Source organism: Dromiciops gliroides, chromosome 2 (genome assembly GCF_019393635.1).
Source record: "Dromiciops gliroides isolate mDroGli1 chromosome 2, mDroGli1.pri, whole genome shotgun sequence".
NCBI lineage: Eukaryota > Metazoa > Chordata > Mammalia > Microbiotheria > Microbiotheriidae > Dromiciops > Dromiciops gliroides.
The window spans coordinates 109,088,145-109,109,519 of record NC_057862.1 but is presented as its reverse complement, the minus strand read 5'-3'; the positions used below and the strand labels follow the sequence as shown (position 1 = coordinate 109,109,519).

Here is a 21,375-nt window from a genome sequence, read left to right as displayed (position 1 = left end):
TGGTTTTACCCAGTGGGATGTATTGATGGAGATCAATTTGTAAAGTACTCAGCACAGTGCCTGGGACACAGTCAGTGCTTAATAAATGCTTATTTCACTCTGATGGCTACAGTCTCTTGTTTGAGTTGAATGTCATCTTTCCCACAAGCCCAGCAGAGTAAGAGAAGCCTTCCTACATTCCTTGTATTCAAATCTATGTACCTGCTTTGAATTCATCCTGCCTACACATTTTCCATCTCAGTCAATAAGAACTAGCTAATAATAATAGCTAACATTTATGAAACACTTTAAGTTTTACCAATTTTACAGATGGGGAAACAGAGGCTGAGAAAGGTTAAAGAACTTGCCTGAGGTCACACAACCAGCAAGTACCTAAGGCTAGATTTGAACTCAGGTCTTCTTGACTTCAAGTCCAACATTCTATTCACTGGCCCACCTATCTGCCTCCTTAGTGCTCCTCCTGCCTCTTCCTGTATAGGCATGGCTTGGGTTGGTCTCACTCTAGAATAGAATCCAAGTAAAGGTTGAGCTGACCACGGGAATGCCGTTAAGAGGCAGCTGGCTGGTACAGTGGATAGGCTACTGAACTAGGAATCAGGAAGACTCGAGTTCAAATTCAGCTTCGGATACTAGCTGTTTGATCCTGGGTATGTCAATGAACACTTTGCCCACCTCAGTTTCTTCATCTGTAAAATGGGGATAATATTAGCATCTAAAATGAGATCTCTAAGGCACTTTGCAAACCTTAAAGTGCTATATAAATGTTAGTTATTGTTGTTGCTCTTAATGGCATCCTGTACAGGTTAGATTAGATGCCATCCGAGATTCCTTCCAACTCTCAGACTTGACAAGACTAATTAAAAAGGAGCTCCAGGTAGGTAAGGTCCTTCTTGGTATCTTGTACCTGTGTTCCCTCCCTCTCAGCTCCCAAAGAGCTCCTTGTTCCTAATGGCAGCCCTGCTCTGCTTTCCTGACCTTTGACCTACTGCCCCTTGTTGGTGGTGCCTTGACGCCAGCTTGCCTGCTTGGTCCTGGTCCTGAACCTGCATCTCCCTTTCCAAGATGGGCAGTAACCCCCTAGACTCGTGTATGTGGTCTCTCTACTCCCATCACTGTCCATCCTTTACAACAAGGAGTTAGGGACCAAAAGCAAATGCTTCCTATTTAGTATTAAGTGGCAAATCTTTCTCCAATCTGACCCCCTAATTTTTCTGCTGTGTCAGCACAACCATCATAAGTTATTTTTTTCCTGAAAGGGACTCACCTATACATTTGTCATGGATATATAAGTTAGGTCCTTTGAAATGTTCTGCCCTCAGCTTCTGGGTTCTGGCTATATCTCAACTCCAAATAGCCCACCTGGGTATGAGAGTTATGCCACTCATTTCTGGATTCTGTCTCACATTCTTTTTTATTCTCATTTTTCTTCTATTCCCACAACTTCCTCCCCCTAGGGAAAAAGCCCAGGGATACTGCCCACTGGGGTCCTTTGTCCCAGAGTCCTGCCCTAGTGAGGGGAAACTTTTAGTTTGCTGAACTGAACTCTATTCAGTCAAGATTAAAAATCCATCTCTGATGCTATGTCACTTGTGTGACCTTCATTAAATCAGTTAACCTCTCTGGGTCTTGATTTCTCCATCTGTGAAATTAGCAAGGTGGACCAGATTGGTCTCTGAGGCTCCTTACAATTCTAGATTTATGATCCCAATACCTTGTCAAGTCCCCTGGGACTGTCCCTGGGATGCCCAGGCCTGGCTCAGTAGGGACAAAGGCCATCTGGGGTAGACTTGTGTGTGGATACAGCAGTTTATACTCCTCTAGGGGCAGAGTCAAAGAGCTTTCTGTATTCTAGAAGCTAGGGGGCCTGTTAAGGAAGGGGATCACCGGGCAGAGCAATCTCTATAAATGTGGGTCCCTCATCATTCCTCTGTCTCAGGGGATCCCTTGCCACCAGGGTCTCTCCCTACAGTTCACTCTTGGCAGTTTAACTTTATTACTGGTGTATGTGTGTGTATATATATATATATATATATATTTTTTTTTTTTCTGGGTGAAATACAAAGGCCTTTGAACTAGGCCCATATAGCCAGCATCCACATTTCTAGAGCCTAGTAAACACTCTGGCGGGACACTTGAGATGTCCAGTCTAAATGTTTATGTCTGCCAGGCTGGGTGACTACAGCTGTCTTTATTTAGGTTGAGAATCCAGTGGGTTTCTGAGTGATAAATCCTCCAGCCAGGCCCCCGGAGTTTCAGTGTTGGAGTCTTCTTTCCATGACCCAGCCTCTTAGAAGTATGTTAGCTCCTATGTCCAACTCCCTCAGCCATGCTTCTGGGAACACAGAAACATCTTTGCCTTTGAGAACTGAGAGAACCAAAATTCATTCCCCACAAAAAGTCCCATCTCTGGCTCCCACCTCAGGTCTGTGAATGGCAGACATTACATCAATCCTGCGTCAGGTGAAGGAGCAGAGGAACAAAGAAAGAACCAGAAAACCCTACTTCTGGGCCTGGCCTTAGCACAAAGAAGTCACGAGACTCTGGATAGTAGAGGATAAAGTGTGGAGTTCAAGTCAGAAATTCTGTTGTTGTTGTTGTTGTTATTCAGTCGTTTCAGTTATGTCTGACTCTTCCTGACCCCCTTTGGGATTTTCTTGGCAAAGACACTGGAGTGGTTCACCATTTCCTTCTCTGGCTCATTTTACAGATGAGAAAACTGAGGCAAACAGGGTGAAGTGATTTGTCCAGGGTCACACAGCAAAAGTCTGAGGTTAGATTTGAACTCAGCAAGATGAGTCTTCAATCAGAAAGAAACACCTGGGTTTAAATCCTGCCTTTTATACTTACTAGCTGTGTGAGCCTGGAAAAGTTATTTAACTTCTCCATGCCTACATTTCCTCATTGATAAAATGAGAAAGTTGGACTAGATAGCCCCATCCAACTCAGTCTATGATTCTGACTGGCCAGCTCTTTGAAGGCAGAGACCTAGGCTTTGGATTTCTCTCTGCTACTTCGATACTAACTAATTTTGTGACCTTGGATAGTGAATTCCCCTCTCTGAGCCTCAAATTCCATCTTTGATAAAATGAGAGTTGACAGGGCAGCTAGGTGGTGCAGTGGGTAGAGTACTGGCTCTGGAGTCAGGAGGGCCTGAGTTCAAATCCAGTTTCAGACACTTGACACTTACTGACTGTGTGCCCCTGGGCAAATCACTTAACCCCAATTACCTCACCAAAAAAAAAAAAAAAAAGAGTTGACTAAATGATTTCTAAAGCCCCTTCTGGATCTAACAGTCTATGATCCCTAAGTAAGAGTAGGAAAATAAAATTAAATACCAACCAGACTGGATTCTCTGCGTGGTGGGGGCCTTGTCCTTAGATTTGGGGAACCTGAAACAAGAAATAAATCTTTAGAAATCTGAATAGTACTATGAGCAGCTTCTGCATCTCAGCCCAACCTCTCCCCTTCCTCTCATTTTGAAACAGGGCAAGAAAGAAGGGCACTGATGAGCCACTAGTGTGGGTTGGGACCAAAGAAACTGACTTTTTCTCCAGATTTTGAACACTTTAACTTGGCTGGGAGACTGAAGCAAATTGGCCTTTCCCTGGCCTCAGGTACTGATCTAATCCCTCAGTATAGAAGATCTGTTTCCTAAGAAGCTAGAAGTAGCCATGGGTGGGAGGAAATGGATGGTTTAGACTATTTCTTAATTCCTACAAAGAACCACAATGATGATAAGGACAGTAACAACAATAGCAATGCAGATTTGTGCTATGCTTTACACAGTCCACATATTGTCTCTTCTATGCAGCGAAGTACTTGTGGAGGGGAGCGTTTCCTTTACATGTCACAAAAGGAAAGAGCAATGGGATGGGGGACCAAAAACCTCTGGAGAATAAAATAAAAGTCTGCTGTGGAGCATTTGTGATAGCAGTGGGCAATTCTGATTAGGAATCAGGAGGTCAGTGTTTGAATACTGCCTCTTAACCTTGGACAAGTCACTTAATTTTTCTGAGACTCAGTTTCCTCATCTCTAAAATGGGGATAATAATCCTGCCCAGTTTATCTCACAGGGTTGTTATGTAGATTAAATACGATTGTCTTTCTGTCTCAGAGATGAGACATCTCTTTCTACTGACAGCTCATCACATTTAATCTACATAACATATGTACATGTAGAGTTCATAATATTTAATCCAGATAACTGTTAAAACTTAAATTTGCACTAAGACTTTTGGGACACAGTGTATCTGTTCTGAAAGCTGTAGGTGCAACAAAAATGGAGGACGCACATTATTTTTTTCTTTCTTTTCTGCACGCTCTCCCCTTTTGTGGTTTGATGACCTCTAAGGACATACCTAGACTAAGACCCCAGGGAGCAGTAATGGCTGTTAGTAATGAAGTCCTGACTATTTAGTGTGTGCTACTGGAAAACTGAAGAAGCAAAGTGTGACCTTGGGAAAATGACTAAATTCCGCTAAGCCTCTCTTTTCTCCTTTGTCAAATGAGGAGATCGGTCAAGAGAGCCTGTGAGGACCCTTCCAGCACGATGATCTGGCTATGACCCTACTATTTCAACAACATCACCAGAGGCAAGGGATGAAGGGTTTGCTTTTCCCTGGGCCACAGCTGCTTTTCCAATTTCCAGAATGAAGTCCTCCACCTCCCATCACTCCTCCACAACTCGACTGCTGTGCCTCAAATGTTGGGCAGCTTGGGCCTTTCTGACTTTTATCCCACTGCCTGGGCTGTTCTCCATTATGGGGACTGTAGCCAGGGCTCCCAAGAGAAGATGGCAGGTACTAACAGAATTCGCCTACTAGGTTTGGAACATGTGTTCTTTGTGGAAAACATGCTGCCTTCAGGAAGGAGCTTCCCATCAGCACCAGCATGCAAAACCCACAGCAGACTGTCACACAGTCATCTGGCTTTGGTTGTAAGGGCTAGACACACACTCACACACACACACACACACACTCACACACACACACACACACACACACCCCTCTTTCTCTCTCTGTAGGGATGTCATTATCTGCCAGCCACAAAAATAGGATATTTTCATTTGGAGATAGAGGCGACTGGTTCATGGTCAATAGCACATGCACTTGGAGCTCTCTAGCAGGGGGATGGATCTCATTGAGCCACATACACTCTCTTGTTCAGACCCCTTTGTGAACAAAGACATATTGCTAGATAAGGTGAGAGGTCAGTCTTGCTAGGGTTAGGGGTCATTCTATGGCTAGAATTGGGGGGCCAGTCTTTGGGACTGAGAGGTCAGAATGAAGTTAGGGAACAGAGTGAAGTTCAAAGTTCATTCCAAGATGAAACCAAAGGCCTTGGCTTCCCTAGCCACACGTTCTTGGCTGAGGGTAATGACCATGGAGGAAGCAGAAGGAGAGGGGAGGGAGCAAGCCTCTTACTGATCTGTGCTCTCTGGGGTGCGATCCTGGCCACGGCTGGTGATCCCTGTGCCAGCTTTGAGCCCGGCTTCTCGGGAGAGCCCGTTGTGTTGCCATTGGCAGTGTTACAGAGGATAGGCAGGCTAATCTCCTTCTTGGTGACAGGTGCCTCAGGGGCCTCACTGTCAGCAGGGGCCTCCTTGTCAACAGATGCCTTCTTGTTCAATAGGTTGCTGATCTCCATGATGTTACCGATGATCTCAACAGGGCCTGTCAGGTTCTTCTTCCGAGTGGGGAGGTCATCCTTGGCTTTTTTCAGGTATGATGCTGGTGCCCAACCCTCTTTTCCCAAATACCTGTGGCAAGGAGAACACTAAAGATGAACACACTAGTGCCTGGGCTCTATGCCTCTGAACTGCCCAGCCCCTTAGAGCTCACAGGCCCCCATGCATCCAACCCACTCTCATTCCAGCAGGAAGTAGCTGCTCAGATCCCAGAGAATGGTTATAAGTTACAACTGTTACAAGTTACAGAAAGCACAGCATAGTAGCCCCAAACTCTTTCCTGGTTCCTTCTTCATGTGCCTTTTCTCCCCCAAACCAGACAAATATGGCAGCTAAAAATGAGACCCCATGGTTTTCAAACCTTGGTTGCTTGGAAGGTAGCATTGGCAATGGCCAAGCCATACCATTTAAATGCAGCTCAGTAAAATATGTAAAAATTCTCCATAGTGGGGCAGCTAGGTGGCACAGTGGATAAAGCACTGGCCCTGGATTCAGGAGGACCTGGGTTCAAATCCGGCCTCAGACACTTGACACTTACTAGCTGTGTGACCCTGGGCAAGTCATTTAACCCTCATTGCCCCACCAAAAAAAAAAATTTTTTTTAAATTAAAAATTCTCCATGATGGCCATATCCCCTTCTAGTACTGTGGTTTAGGGGATAGAGAACTGGACATGGAGCCACCAGGAAGCTGTGGGTTCAAATCCCACCTGTGACACTTACTGGCTATGTGACCAAGGGATTACAGAATCACAGTTATAGAGCAGGATGAGATCTTAGAGGTCATTAAGGCCCAAACTCTCATTTTGCAGATATGAAAACCAAGGCATAGCACTGTTAAATGATTTTCTCAGGGTCACACAGCTAATAAGTACTTGATAGGGTTTGAACCTAGGTCTTCCTGATTACAAATCCAATACTCTGTCTACTAATAATAAGTCAATTAATTCTCTTTGCGTCTCAGTTTCCTAAATTTTACCTGTCTGTAAAATTTTACTATTTGAGATCTTTTTTTTCTTAAAATCTGTAAACTTTCCAAAACCTCAATTTCTCCTCTCTGTATTCCATTCCAGTCCCCTCACCCTGACCTGCTGAAAGCCAGTGTCCTGAAGGTGCAGAGGGAAGAGTGGTCTTCAGTAGATAATGGAAATATTTGCCTGGTTCACAATATGTTTGAGCTTAGAAAACTTGGGGACTCTTCCAGCTCTAACTTTTCATGATTCCATGATTCTAAAATTCTACAGTTTTAAAATATGCAGAATCTGTCAATTCTGATTTTCCCTGTGAATGAAATTGTGGTCAAAGGGAACTGGTGCTATAAAAAGACCCTCTTGTGGGCAGTCCCTGTGTTCTACCTCCCACTTCCAGTTCCCCCCCACACACACACACCTCCCAAGCTCTCCTAATCCATTGGCCCACTGCCACGGGGAGATGAGGTGAGAGCACTGACTTCACTAGGGGACCCAGACAACAACAGATCAGCTGTCTAGACTGGCTGAGTCGAGTAATCATTCATTCTTGCAGGCTGCATGAGAAGGCTGCTTGGTATAGGAGAGTGCACAAGGGATGGGGTCTGAGGATGTATGTTCAAATGCTGACTCTGCTAGTCACTGATCTACACTTTGGCCAAGTCACTCCACCTCCCTGGGCCTCAATTTTCTCATTTACAAAATAAGGGAGTTTGACTCTAAGGTGATCTCTAAGGTTGTTTCTTTTCTTTTTTTTTTTTGCAGGGCAATGTGGGTTAAGTGACTTGCCCAGGGTCACACAGCTAGTAAGTTTCAAGTATCTGAGGACAGATTTGAACTCAGGTACTCCTGAATCCAGGGCCGGAGCTTTATCCACTGCGCCACCTAGCCGCCCTCTAAGGTTGTTTCTAACACTATGAGAAGCTAATGCTACACTTAAGACTGTGGGGGAGGCTATGTTCTCAGGCCAGAAGCCCACCAGCTCCTGCCACAATTTCAAATAATCATAAACCAGAGAGAAAGGCTAGAATAAAGGAGAATGGGTAACAGTGGAAGGAAGAAAGAAGAAAACAAACATCTATTAATTACCTACTATATGCTAGGCACTATGTTAAGCACTTTACAAACATTATCTGATTTGATCCTTACAAGAACCCTGGGAGGTAGGTGCTATTATAATCTTACTTTACAGTTGAAGAAACTGAGGCGGACATTGGTGAAGTAACTTGCTCAGGATCACACAGCTAGCAGCAAGTATCTGAGATTAGATTTGAACTCAGGTCTTCCAGACTCCAGGCCCAGAGTTCTATCCAATGAACCATATTAGCTGCTTCTAAGAAGGAAACAGGATGAAAGGCTAATAGGAGGGAGAGAGATTCTCTAGTTTCCCTCTGTCTTTGTTCCATCTTGTTACTTTGGACTCTGTTGGAAGGGAATCCATGGGACTCTACAAAAATGTTTTTGCTCCAGTTTCCCCAGTATGAAGGATCCAGAGTCATATCAAGGTAAAAGATAGGAGGACTAAGCCCTCAGTAGAGAGCAAGGCATGCTGGGTATTTGTGCTCTCTAATATCACCAGAAGAGGTTTCCCCTCTGAAGGCAGGGGGACCTCAGTGCATCCCCTGACATCAGCACAACGAGGGCTCCTGGGGACAACAAGCTGTCTGAGACTGGAGATTTCTGAAGCCACAACCCTTCTTCCATCTCCCACTTGTAGGGCTCAAGCACTACTTCTAACACGCTACTCTCCCATTCAAAAACTTTGACAGGTTTCTCTTTTTAAAAATGTACATAATCCTGGGAACACAGGTCTCTAGTCATTCCTAATTGCTCTGGCAGACTGGGATGATTAGTATGGTCTGTCCAGTCTTTCCTCATCACTGCTATCAAGCCCAGCCACCATAGTGAGGGAATGGTGGGGGTAGGGGTGGGGAGGGATTAGGTAAGTGTGCATGGAGGGCGCTAGGAAGTTACTGGGAGTGGGAGTGCTCAGGGAATAATTCAGATCATTTTTGGTCTATGGAGAGAGGCTCAGGGAGTGTGGGGTGGAGGCGGGGAGGAAGAAGAACAGGCCTAGGTAGGGTCTTGGGTAGGTGGCTCAAGGCCCAGAGGAACATGCAATGGAAGGTGATAGAGAAGTATGGAAAGGGAGGTGGGAAGAGCCAATGACCAACTGCCCATTTTTAAAATGTTGCTTCTAAAGAAGGGGTGGGGGGGATGTATTTCTTCTTCCTCCTCCCACCTGTACCACATGTCTTTTTGCTCCCAGGTACTAGAATTTGGGCTGGTATTAGGAGTATTATTGCTCAGCCCCAATAGGAGATTGATAAGCCTTGTGAATTGGCCTGGGAACTGAACCACTAGCTGCCTCTAAAGAAGCAAGTACTCTGTCCTCAATGGAGGTCTTTGAACAGAGAGGAATTCTGGCATTGAGAGGGAGGTTGGATGAGAGCATATCAAAGGTCCCGTCTAACTGTAGAAAGCAACGAGAGGAGTTCTAAATTACAGATTTATATACACATACTGCTGAAGTATGAAGTCCATTCCTAAGTCAGAAAAGGCCTCTATAGGCCTAGTTAATGGAATGAAAGACATTACTTGGTGTATTCCGCATCTTCTAAAGTATAGGCTAATGAGATTCTCATCCAAATGGCTTTGTCATCCATTGTCTGTCTTGGGCTCACAATAGCCCTGAGATGAGGTTTGGATGGGCTGAAGGTCACTGCTATGGTTAGTCAGAAGGCCCTCTGCTTGGGATGGGCCAGGCTGGAAGAGAGGGTGGTAAAGGGGGAGCCGTTAGAACTGGGAGCCCCAGTCAGCTGCTGCTAGACAGCACAACCAATAGATGAAGGACTGAGGGATCAAAATGCAGGGGTGGGCCTGGAAGAAAAGAAACAAGAATTTATTAAGACCTATTGTGGGGGCAGCTAGGTGGCACAGTGGATAGAGCACCGGCCCTGCAGTCAGGAGTACCTGGGTTCAAATCCGGCCTCAGATACTTAACACTTACTAGCTGTGTGACCCTGGGCAAGTCACTTAACCCCAATTGCCTCACTAAAAAAAAAAAAAAGACCTATTGTGTAGGGGCAGCTAGGTGGTGCAGTGGATAGAGTACTGGCCCTGGAGTCAGGAGGACCTGAGTTCAAATCCGACCTCAGACACTTGACACTTACCAGCTGTACAACCTCGGGCAAGTCACTTAACCCTCATTGCCCAACCAAAAAAAAAAAAAAGACCTATTGTGTGACAGGCACTAGACTAAGTGCTTTATGAATAGGTTTTCTTTTGATCTTCACTACAACCCTGGGAGGTAAGCAGTATTATTATCTTCATTTTACAGGAGTAAGCCCAGGGTGGTGGGGAAAAGGGAGAAAGATCATTTTGGGAAATCTGAGAGGGACCTCAGAGAGATGTAGTCCAATCTCCTCACTTTACGTAGGAGGAACCTGAGGCACAGAGAAGGGCCAGTGATTGGTCCCAGGCTGTGCAGTGAGTGAGAAGCAGAACTGGAACCAGCAGTCAGGTCTCCCGAGGCCCCGGCTGGGCCTCTTCTCAAATGACAGAGATACAGAGTTCCAATCGATAGCAGAAGCGCTTTTCCTGTGTCTATGCCCTTGGTGACATAAAGCCTGAAATCTACAAGCTGCTAAAGACTGAAAGACACAGGTTGAGAAGAGAGAGGGCCAGTCTGTCCCAGGCTCCCTAATAGTCTGGTCTATGCTGTTCAGGTCTGGGGACCTTCATCTCACCTGGAGGAAGGCCACCTAAGGGACCACATTTATGTCATTATGATGGAATTCTGCAGTGCTCTTTCCAGCCCTGAGAAAGGAGTAAGGAGATCTGAGTTTGAATCCTGTCTGTCTGTCTAGGCACCGGGGCAAATAATTTGGTTAGTCTGAACCTCAATTTTCTCATCTGTCAAATGGGCATGTAAATGCCTGCTTTCCTATTTCATAGATGTGTGGTTAAGTTATGGATATGAAGTAATGGAAAGTTATGGGCATGAAAGCTCTTGGAAAAATAAAGCATTATAAAAATGTCAGGAATTACTTTTTCTGTCACTTGCAATAATAATACTGTTGGAACAGGAAAGTTTTAGGCAAAATTCCCCCAAAATCTTTCTGACCATTGATTTGAAAGGCTGGCACAGCCACTTATATTGGGTATTCACTTCCCTGTTTGGGGTCAGGGAACCTAAATCAATGTATTAGTCTGAGCTTCTGTCACTAGACAGCCCCTTTACTTCAGCGATTCCACCTAAAGCAGGCCTAGCCTGGTTACCATGCATATGGTCAAACATCCTGGCTTCTCTGACAGCTTATGGAGAGGAGGGGGGATGGGACGCTGGTCACAGAAGTCACCTGCTTGGGTAGGGGTCAGTGGGAGGCCTCAGTTAGGAGTCAGTCTGGGGCCAGGTTTGGGGTAGATCTGTGGTGGGGGTCAGAGGCCGTCCTGGGCTCAAGATTGAAGGTCAGACTACCATCAGTTTAAAGGGTTTGTCGGAAGCCTGTGTCAGGGGGTCAATCTTTGGCAGAGATTAGGGGATGAGTGTGCTTAGTCTGTAGCTGGAGTTAAAGGCCAGGGTAGGCACAAGATTAAAGGTCAGTCTGTGGCCATGTAAAGGTCAGCCTTTAACATAGAAAATACACAGGAGCAAGCCCAGACAGAAGGAAAAATCTTGATAAAAATTCCAGTCCTGGATCCCACTCAGAGAAATGTACAATTCTGTTCAAGCAGCTCTAGCTAGGGGTTTTGAATAGAACACTGACTGTTAAAACTAGAAGACAATCTAGAAATCATCTAGTCGAATATTCATTTTACAGGGGAGGAAACTGAGGCCCATCCACATGGCAGAATTAGAATGAGGACCCAGGTCCCCTTCTCTTGGCCTCAGGCCTCAAAACAGATTTTTGTCTCTAGAGTTACAGTGACAAAGGTAAATACTGAGCAAAGACAGGCTGGGAATTGAGAAGTGCCTCCGTGCATCTGATCTCCACTTGGTCTCCTTCACATCTGCTTTCCAGCTCGAGAGCCCTGGAATCCCTCCAGAGATGGAGGAAACTGGGGGAAAAAGGAGTGAGATGGAGCAACAGACAGGAAATGAGGATGAACACCGAGCCTGGAATGTCGGGAAATCACATTTAAGGGGGCCCGAGTCAGCATTCTTAAGGTGGAACAGATCTTCATAGGGTAGACTTAGAGAAAGCTAGAACTGCAGGGAAGGGATGGCTCATCTAGCTTCCTCATTGTACAGATAGGAAAAGGGGGCCGGCCCAGAGAAGGGAAGAAGGTCACACAGCAAGACAAACAGAACTGGGGCTGCTTCCCAGATCATTCAGACTTCTTGAAGCTCAAGCCTGGTGCTGGAGGGAGAAGCTATTCTGCATCAGGGTCATAGGTTTGGGGGCGTTTCTTGTCTCAGAGGACCAGGGAATGAGAAAAAGGTTAGAGCTAGCTGTCTGGGAAAGGATAACAATAATAGTAACAACAACAATAGCTAACAGTCCTATAGCACTTATTATGTGTCGGGCACTGTGTTAAGCACTTTACAATTATTATCTCATTTGATCCCCACAACAACCCTGGGAGGTAGGTGTGGTGAGGAAATTAAGGCAAACAGAATTTAAGTGACTTGCCCAGGATCACACAGCTAGTAAGTATCTGAAGCTGGATTTGAACTCAGGTAAGATCATAGTATCCTAGGTTTAGAGCTCAAAGGCTATCTAGGCTGACCCCCAACATTTCACAGATGGGGAAAATGGGTACAACCTTAGACTTAGAGCTGGAAGGGACTTCAAAGCCTATCTAGTCTGACCCTCCCTCATTTTACCAATGAAGAAACTGAGACCCAGGGTAGAGAAAAGACTTGTCCAAAGTCACATAGATAGTGTGGCTCTGGGGTCAGAAGACCTGGGTTCAAATCCTGCCTCCGATACAAATGCCCGAGCCAGGAGGGCAGGAGGGGATGGGACACACCTTTGTGTTACATTTGGATTCCCACTTGCTGGCAGCTGCAGCCCAGCCAAAGAAGTTAGGCTTCTTCTAGGTCAAGAGCTCTTTACCTTGTTTGTGCCATGGACCCCTTGGGCAGTTTGCTGAAGCCTCTCAATCCCTTTTCAGAATGATGTTTTTAAGGCAGAAAATAGAAATATATAGGACTACAGAGGAGGCTGGAAATTAGGTGAAAATAAATATGTGATTTTTTTCCTTCCAAATTTATGGACCCCTGAAATCTAACCATTGTGGGGGGGGGAAGGAGGGGGTCGTCCATGCAACCAGGGTAAGAGTCACAATTTTAGGCTAAGTCTTACTTCAGGTTCTAGGTCCACTGACCCACTAATGCTCTTACCATCTTGTGCTTAGTAAGCATTCTACAACTAGTTCTTGAGTTGAACTGAAAGCAGCTGTAGTGTGATGGAAAGAACACAGAATGAGAAACCAGGAAACCCAGGTTCTAGGAGGCTGGAGGTGAAACCAGGAAACCCAGGTTCTAGGAGGAAACCCGGGTTCTAGGAGGAAAGTTTTCCTGCCAGCTGTCTTCCCAAAATGCATAAATTCATGCCAGTAGCTGAGAGTGTGCATGCCTCAGAACAAGCAGTCCCCACTATTGGGCACACAGTTCTAAGCACACACATATCTTAGCTATGTAGGGACAGGAGCGACATCTTTGTCGGTGCTAGACAGGATGTTATGAGCAGGAAAGAGTAGAAAGCTGGGTGGAGCCTCTACATATTTAAAGCAGGCCGAGAAACTGATTCCTGGGCCCAGAGGTTTTGGTGGGGGGGGGGGGGGCGGACTTCTCTGCCAAGCTAAGCAAACTTAAGTGAATGGCAGGCTAAGTAGAGTTACTCATACAGGGCCAGGTTTCCTTGTTCTCTTGGACTGAGTCAGTCCCCAAGGAAGGGATCCTTTCTAAGAGACAGAGGCCTCAAGGAAAGAAAAGCTATGCTTTGCAAAGCAATGAATGGATCCTCTGGTCATTAAGCAGTCAGTCCATTATCTAGGAGGCTCGGAGAAGACCTTCCAGGGGTCTTTTGCCTCAGAGTCTCCAACTCTCACTCATGAGATGTCACTAGATGGTGGTGTTAAGGGAGTGTAAAGAACAAGAGTTTTGGTATCAGAAGACCTGGGGTAGAATCCTAACTCTGCCACCCCCTAGGTATGTAACCCTAGGCAGGGAGTCATTTAAGTCCTCAGGGGCCTCAGTTTCCCCAGCTGAAAAATAAGGAGACTGAGCTAATTGATCTTTGTCATCCTGGGATTCTGTGGTCACTGGGTGGTATCACAGGGGTCCAGGGAGGAGTCCCTGATGATCATCTAAATTAAGTCTGACTAGAATTGACTCACAATCCTGTATCATCCCCAAAGTCAGATCAGAGATCTATCACTAACTTGTGTGATTCTAGGCAAGTCATTCCCCCTGTCTCTGGGTGACAGTTTCTCTTTGTAAAAAGCCTAGATTTACTTCATTCTCTCAGGCCCCTTTCTAGCCCTGACAACAGAGGGTCTTTGGCGGTTACCTTTGACCTCACCCCCAGCCACATGTCTCTAGCTCTGTGGCCACGTCCAGGCGCCAGTCTTGGGGCATACTAATTCTCCTTGGGGGCCCTGTTTCATCTGGCGGCTGATAGCTCAGGATTTCCCAGAGTAGCCTAATCTGGCTCCTTCTGAATTTGGGATGGGTTTAGCTCATCTCCCAGGTCCCCTCCTGGCTCCTTCATGGGGAGAGCCTCAGGCTGGGGTCAGCTGTGACTGGCTGATTGTCCAATCCACTGGCAGCCAGACTATGTGCTTACTAGAGCAGGGAGTGCAGGGATATGGGGCTGAGTGTGCTATGGGCCCTGTGGCCTGGAGCCCCAAGCAACCCTTGTCAGCAGGGACGCCAGATGGCCTTGGCTTGGACACGGGAAACCAAATTCAGACTCGCTGAAACCTTTTTGCAGTTGGGAAGCCAAGGGAATTGCATCATAGCCTATATAAGCCTGGCCCAGCCCGCCAGAGGCTAAAACCGCTGCCCCTACTTGGCTGTGGCTGGGTCTCCATTTATTTTTTTCCCCTCCAGGGAAGGAAATCTGCAAGATAAGCATGGTTTGGTCAAGCCTTTCAGATCTCCAGTCTCCATCCGCCAACACCCCCACATCCAGGCCCCTACAACATGTTGCAGTTAATAATTGATTACCATCTGACACCCGTTCTGCAGTGGGGGAGGGAAAAAGGGAGAGAGTGTGAGAAGCAAGCTGCTCTGGTTTTTCTCTGCTCTGCCAGGAATGGTTTGTCTTTAGAAACAGAGAGTAATAAAATGCAGGGAGTACAGCCCTCCGGGCTAAAAGAAGCACATTACCTGATGTACCACCATCCTTCTAGGTTCTTCTGGATCACCTCCACAGTGACCCCCTTCTCAAACCCAATCTCATCTTTGCTCTGGCTGGTGTATGGCTGCACTGTGACGTACTTCTCTTCTGGGGTGAAGGGAAGGGATTGGAGAGGCACAGTCATTACTGATTTCGTGAACAACAATTTCTCCCCAACCTCCTTTATTCTTTCCCCAAAGCACCAGCCAGCCCCTTCTCAAACCTAGGAACTTGAAGATCAATTTCAGGCTTCAGGGTGGTGGAGTAGGTATAAAAGCCAGACCCTGGGACCTGAGATGGGGAACCATGGGGACCTTGTCACATAGACTTCTACCTGAAGGATAGGGGGAATTGGCAGAACAAAGCTGGCTCCCCCAGCCTCCCTGATCTGATGGCATTGGAGGGCAGCCAAAAGGACTGAGAACCAATTGGCTCCTTGAGTAGCCAACAGGAAATAGTGTTGCCAGGGGCTGCCTGGAACCTATTTGGTGAATCCCAGTATAGACCTTTGCCCTGCCTTTCCATCCTGCCCCCCACAGCAGGAAGATATTTGCTAAGGTGGGGGTCCCCTTAATGCCCTGGAATAGCTCCAGCCTCATCTTCCCCTCCTTCCCAACAGGACAACTCCAATCCAATAAACCTTACCACCCCTGCACAAAATGACAAACTCCTGCCTCCTTAACTTTGCCTCATTTGCTCATCTGGAATGTCCTCTGTCTTCTTCCACTTATCCAAACAGTATCCATCCTTCAAGGCTCAATGTTACTTCCTTGACAACTCCATCCCACAGTGAGTTTTTCCTTCCTACAACCCCTATTGTTCTTATTGTCTAGGTCACGCGGACTAGCTCTGTATACATATAAGAATAATCCACCTAATTTCATTAACAGGTTTCACAAAAATTCATTAGGTGAAACAACAACACAAGGGACAATTAGTTCTACAGGAACAGTTATTACAAACATTACAAATGGGGGAGGGGCTCACGACGTGACATTTCTTTTTTTTTTTGGCAGGGCAATGAGGGTTAAGTGACTTGCCCAGGGTCACCCAGCTAGTAAGGGTCAAGTGTCTGAGGCCACATTTGAATTCAGGTCCTCCTGAATCCAGGGCCAGTGCTTTAACCACTGCACCACCTAGCTGCCCTCTGACATTTCTCTTTGGAAAGAGAAATGATAGGGTTTTTTTTTGTAGTGGTCTTCGATCTTTATACACCTGGGACTCCAGCTTCTCTCCTCCAAGCTCTAGTCTATTAGCTCACTGTGATGGAAAGATATAGAAGTATTGGGAATGAGGCCTGGGGATTCATTACGTGTTCTCAAAAGGCATGTGGAAATTAACTTACATCATAAATCAGCAGATAGGTGGTTCTCATCTCTTAGCTTCTCAAACATATCAAAGTATTCCAGGGACTTTATTTCCTTTTTCTCTCTTACAATCAGTATCCCAGAGATAATTATGAGATGGGGGAAGAGAAGCTAATGACCTTCTACAGACCCTTCCTGAGCTGGGCTATCCTCAAACTTGGTCCTGGTCAGTCCACATCCGGCCAACTGCAGAAAGCCTGGCTCGTCTACTCCCTAGCCTTGAGAGACCCTAAGAGTCATAGTATAGGTCCTTCTGAAGACTAGGATTGGAGTGGTGAGGACCAGGCAAGGGTGCTGAGTAGCTGTGCTTGGGAGAATAATTCAGACCAAAAAAAAAAAAAATCCATCAAGAAGAGCTTGCTCTCCCAGACGAAGCCACTCCACTTCCCATTCCTCATCATTAGAGGGCATGGGGAGTAGTAGACAGAGTGGGAAAAGGGGGCGTGGGGCCAAAGGGCCACTGCTCTTTGGAAGGAATTGAACCCATTCAGAGCCCTCTTTGGCAAGCCTGTCTGTAGGCAGCTGGCCATATCAAATGATGAAGATTAGAGAACAAGTCCAAGAAGAAAATATGACCTTCTCAAGCCTTCTTTACAGTTCTCAGGTATGACAGTCACCCTCTCAGGTTTCTTATTCTATCCAACATGAGAAGGGCTGTCCAAAGTCTTGCTGACTGCAATAGAAATCACTACTCCCATTCCCTGTTCAGGGCCTCTGTCTCCATCTTTGGCTGATCATCTGCTGGGAGCATGGGGTGGGGAGGAGGGGTGTGGAGCTGGTAGCCCGGTTTTCAGAGATAGCTTCAATCATTGTGGTTGGCACAACCAGAGCCATGCTGGAGTAACTGCCCCTTGGTTAGTCTGTGTTAAGGACACCCTTTGGCTCCCCAATACTTCTTTTATTTTTGGGGTTTTTTTTTGTTTGTTTGTTTTTTGGCGGGGCAATGGGGGTTAAGTGACTTGCCCAGGGTCACACAGCTAGTAAGTGTCAAGTGTCTGAGGTCGGATTTGAACTCAGGTCCTCCTGAATCCAGGGCCGGTGCTTTATTTACTGCGCCACCTAGCCGCCCCCCCCCAATACTTCTTTTAAAAAAAAGAAACCCTTTTCTTTTTTTGGAAGCAGATGCTCCTGTCTTCCTCCGCCCCAGTCATCAGTGTTTTTGGCTCTTCCTCCTCCACTCAGTATAGGTGCTGTCTTTGGAGAAGCCTTGCTTCTGGGAAGCTTCTGGCCCAACCTGGCTAGGGAGAGAGGCCAAGGAGGCGTGAGAGAAGCCCATACATGCCAAATTCCCACTCGGATCTTTCAAAAGTTCAATGTTCTATACTTCTGGTCCTCTCCATTCTACTTCTTCCTGGAGCATCCCATCTTTCCAACAGGACCTTCTTTTCCTCCTTTGTGCCAGTTGCTAAAGAGGGGGAGGGGATGGCGAGGGCAAATGTTGGACAACTGCAGTGCTTGGAGGGGCAGGGCTGGGTCCCATGATCCAAAGTTCCGAGGTTAGGGATGGGCGAGGTCCCCTCCACATGGTGCCTTTGTTTAGCCATGCTATTTTTAAAAGCCTGTGGTCCTGAACAGGAAGCCATCATTAAAGTTTCCCTCTGCAGAGTTGCTTTCACAGCAAAAAATAAAATAAAAAAATTTAAAAATCACAACCACTCCTCCCTTTTGTGAGGGGGCGTGGGGGAGGAAAGCAAGGGGGCCAGGTTGGCAGAGTAGTGGTATCTTATGTAGATACATGGCCTCCAAAGTCAGCATCTGCCCCAGTCCCCTAATGATAATGGCTCCCTTCTATAGGAGAAGACTAGAAGCTAGGCCAGCTGTTACAGAAGAGTGAGTTTTCTCTTGACCATGCATTATACAAGGCTGGGGAATGAACTTTAGATGCTGAGGTTCCAGATGCAGGGCACTTCAACTACATCAAGCTACTGTTTGCACTCTTAGTTTGAGGATCTGGAAAAGTCATTAGGAGTTCCTTGGTGAAGGAGCAGCAGCTCCTTAAACCTCACATGGGTTCTAGGTGTGGCAAGAACCCGCTCCCACATCAGAACCGGATGATCTCCCCAGACATATGTATAAATGACACTTAGAGCTTTAATGTTTGCAAAACACTTTCCCTACAGCCTCTCATTTTGCCCTTGCCTCCCTTCTGAAGGGGAGAGAGAAGAGAGGGGTCCTATCTCCTCCCAGATGTTTGTCTGAGAGTCTGCAAAAGCTGTGGTTTCACCTCCTGTGCCTCCATATCTACCTAGGACCCCTATGGGTCCAAACTCACTGGCCCCAATGGCAGGGGGTGGGAGGGAGAGGCGGTAGAGGAGCAAGGAGTCCAATACTCCAAGGGGGGTATAAACCACAAAACTTTTGTAGGCCTGTCTAAGAAACCTGGAGAAGCAGAGGACCCAATGACCGACGTAAATAACTGTGTCATGTGGTCAAGGGTCACTCGAGCTGTTTCTCCTGAAAATATGCCTTTGTTGGAAAGGTGACTCAAGCAGCTAGGCTATCTCCGCCTCCTTCCTGGAGGCTCTAAGAACACCGTCACACCTATACTCAGGCATGAGGTAACAGTCCCTCCGCTGCCGGCCACCCGGCTCACCAGGCACTGCGCTTGCCAAGGGTGGAGGGAGGGGGAGAGGGAGAGCATGGAATGGTCCCGGTTTAGGTTAAGGGAGCCAAACGTGGCTGGAGAGTTGTGCATTTTCCAAACCACAGAAGACTTCTCTTTCCAGACACTTTCCCCTCCGTCAGCAATCTCCCCCACTCCCTTCCCGGCCCCCACAACTTACTCAGCCTCTGCTGAAAAAAAAAAAGACTTCATTCCAACGGCCCCTTAACAAAGGGCTAACGGAGGCCCCTCCAGGGAAGTGCTGCTTCTCTCTTGCTCAGCTACTCACTAACCAGCTCCCCCCATGCCTCCACCCCCCAGGGCTGTTCTCAGCAAACTGGTCCCCCCAACACACTTAGCAGGATTTTCCATTCTGGTTAAATCAGTTTAACCTGGTGGGTCTAATGCATGGAGAGTGTTTGCTGTGTATATGTCTCCATGTGTATGCCTGCAAAAGTGTCTACACACATGCTTAAGTTAAATAGGCCTTCATGGAGTTGGAGGTACAACTGGATATGTACAGTTATAGTACAGATGAGTTTGTGTGTGTGTGTGTGTGTCTTTGTTTGGAGTTGTGGGTTCCTGATCATGCAGTTTCTTTGCGTAGGGATGGGCCTGTGTAAAGAAATGTCATCAGAGTCCAGGGTTCAGAAGGGGAGGAGTAAGTCATGGCTTGTCACATATGTAGAGTTTGGGTTGTACAGAATGTGTGGATGTGCTTGCGCATTGTGTAAATAAGGTTATAGATGTATGTATGTGTGTGTGTGTGTGTGTGTGTGTATTTGGCTGTACCTGTGTGTGAAGAGGGGGCTTCTGTTATAATAATAATAGTAATCGATAATAATTTTCTCTCTATATACATACTTCCTTCCGTGTGTGTGATTGTCTTTATGTGGTTGCATTGAGATAATTGGGTGTGTGTGTATATTCTGAAGAGGGAAGTCCTCTGCCTTTAACAGGCTGGAGAGAAAAGCAGTTTCATTTCTTCCCTCGGAATCCCCGGTGAGAAAGAAAAACAAGCAGAGAAGGCCAAGGTGCTGGAGTCCAACTGTGTGAAGCTGGTTTGTATCGAGTCCTGGAACCAGGACTAACGAAGCTGCCTTGGACAAGTTTGCTTTTACAAGCTCAGAAAGAAGAGGGGTCAGCTGTGGCCGGGCCAGACTGGTCTCTTGGTGTCCTGTGGGAGGGGCTGTTTCCTGCTGGGCTGTTCTTGGGGTTGTTTTTGGTCTATTCCCCAAATTCCTCTGCTTTGGGAAAGGGCCTTGGGTCATCCCTGGGCCCTCGTTACTGGATTTTGGTCTCTTCTTCCCAGTGCACTGCTCTTCATATGACTTGGCTTCTTGGGGATGTTGATCGGCCTGGTAACTGGATTTCAGTCCTCCCCCCCCCCACCCCCAAGTGTACTTTTCCATTGATGGCTCGGCTTCATAGGGACTTTCACAGGCTCTTGTGATCAGGTCTCAGTTCCTCCTCCTCCAATTCATGTGCATAGGACAAACTAGGTTCTAGCAAACTGGACGCTCTCCCAGGTCACCGTGCATTCAGGGGTACTCCAAATTTCATGGCAATATTTTCATTTTGTCTGGGGTACCAACAATCCATAGAGAAACCTTCAGCCTGGCCCTGTCAGAAAATAGCCTAGCTTCATAGAGAGGTCTCTGGGCCATGCCATTGGCTCTTCTCTCCCAAAAAAATAACTGTGCATGGACTCGCTTTATGACTCCAGGCTCAAGCTATGTTCACTACAACAAAAGGTCAGTGGGATGCTCAACTCCAGCTAAAGAAACCAAGAAACATCTCCACTGTGGCCTAAATTCCAGCACTCATCCCATTCACCCTTCCACGTCACTTATCCCTGAAACTCTAGCACTGATCCAGCTCCTGAAAGTCCCAAGGGCCTAAGGTGGGAAGAACAGATGACTCTTGTGTCAACCCTTCAGGGTATATATGAAAATGAACTCCCAGATGAGCCAGCTCCAAGAAGACCCAGAGTAGCCGCCTTCTATCTCTCTCTTTGGGAGAGGGGCCACTGAGAAGACAGCAAGGTTTCCCACTCTCCAAAAGGGGCCATGGTGACTCTCCACTGTGAGTTCTGCTAAGCCTTTCCAAAAGGGCATAAGTAAAGCTCACAGGCACTGTGCCATTCCTCTTGGAGTGTTCCATGAATTGGCAGAGGTGGAGACTCTGGCACAGAGAGGCTGAATATCAGAGATGGCACAACCTAAAGAAGAGGTCTATTCATCCCTTTGAATGATGATTCCACCAGATCCCAGCTTCCTGAGACACATCTATGACAAAGGAAGCAATTGCTGTTGATAGAGTGGTGTGCGGGAACAGTGCCCACAGAAGAGATCCATTTGGGCAGCTTTGCTCCTTGTGGTCCCTGGGCTCCATCGAAGGTGG

The 21,375-nt window shown here is 46.8% G+C and overlaps 1 protein-coding gene across 11 annotated transcripts in view; it reads right to left on the bottom strand.

The window, feature by feature from the left end:
* The window catches only part of SH3PXD2A (SH3 and PX domains 2A), a 332,613-nt gene that overhangs the window by 8,961 nt on the left and 302,277 nt on the right, over window positions 1-21,375 (bottom strand). For 10 of the 11 annotated variants that reach the window (XM_043987986.1, XM_043987987.1, XM_043987988.1 and 7 more), the window contains 3 exons: window positions 14,994-15,111; window positions 5,424-5,758; window positions 3,340-3,389 (listed from right to left, as the gene is read on the bottom strand). In XM_043987986.1, the coding sequence (XP_043843921.1) occupies window positions 3,340-3,389; window positions 5,424-5,758; window positions 14,994-15,111 (503 nt within the window). The remainder of the gene's footprint in view (window positions 1-3,339; window positions 3,390-5,423; window positions 5,759-14,993; window positions 15,112-21,375) is intronic. The other variant, XM_043987989.1, reaches the window with a different exon arrangement.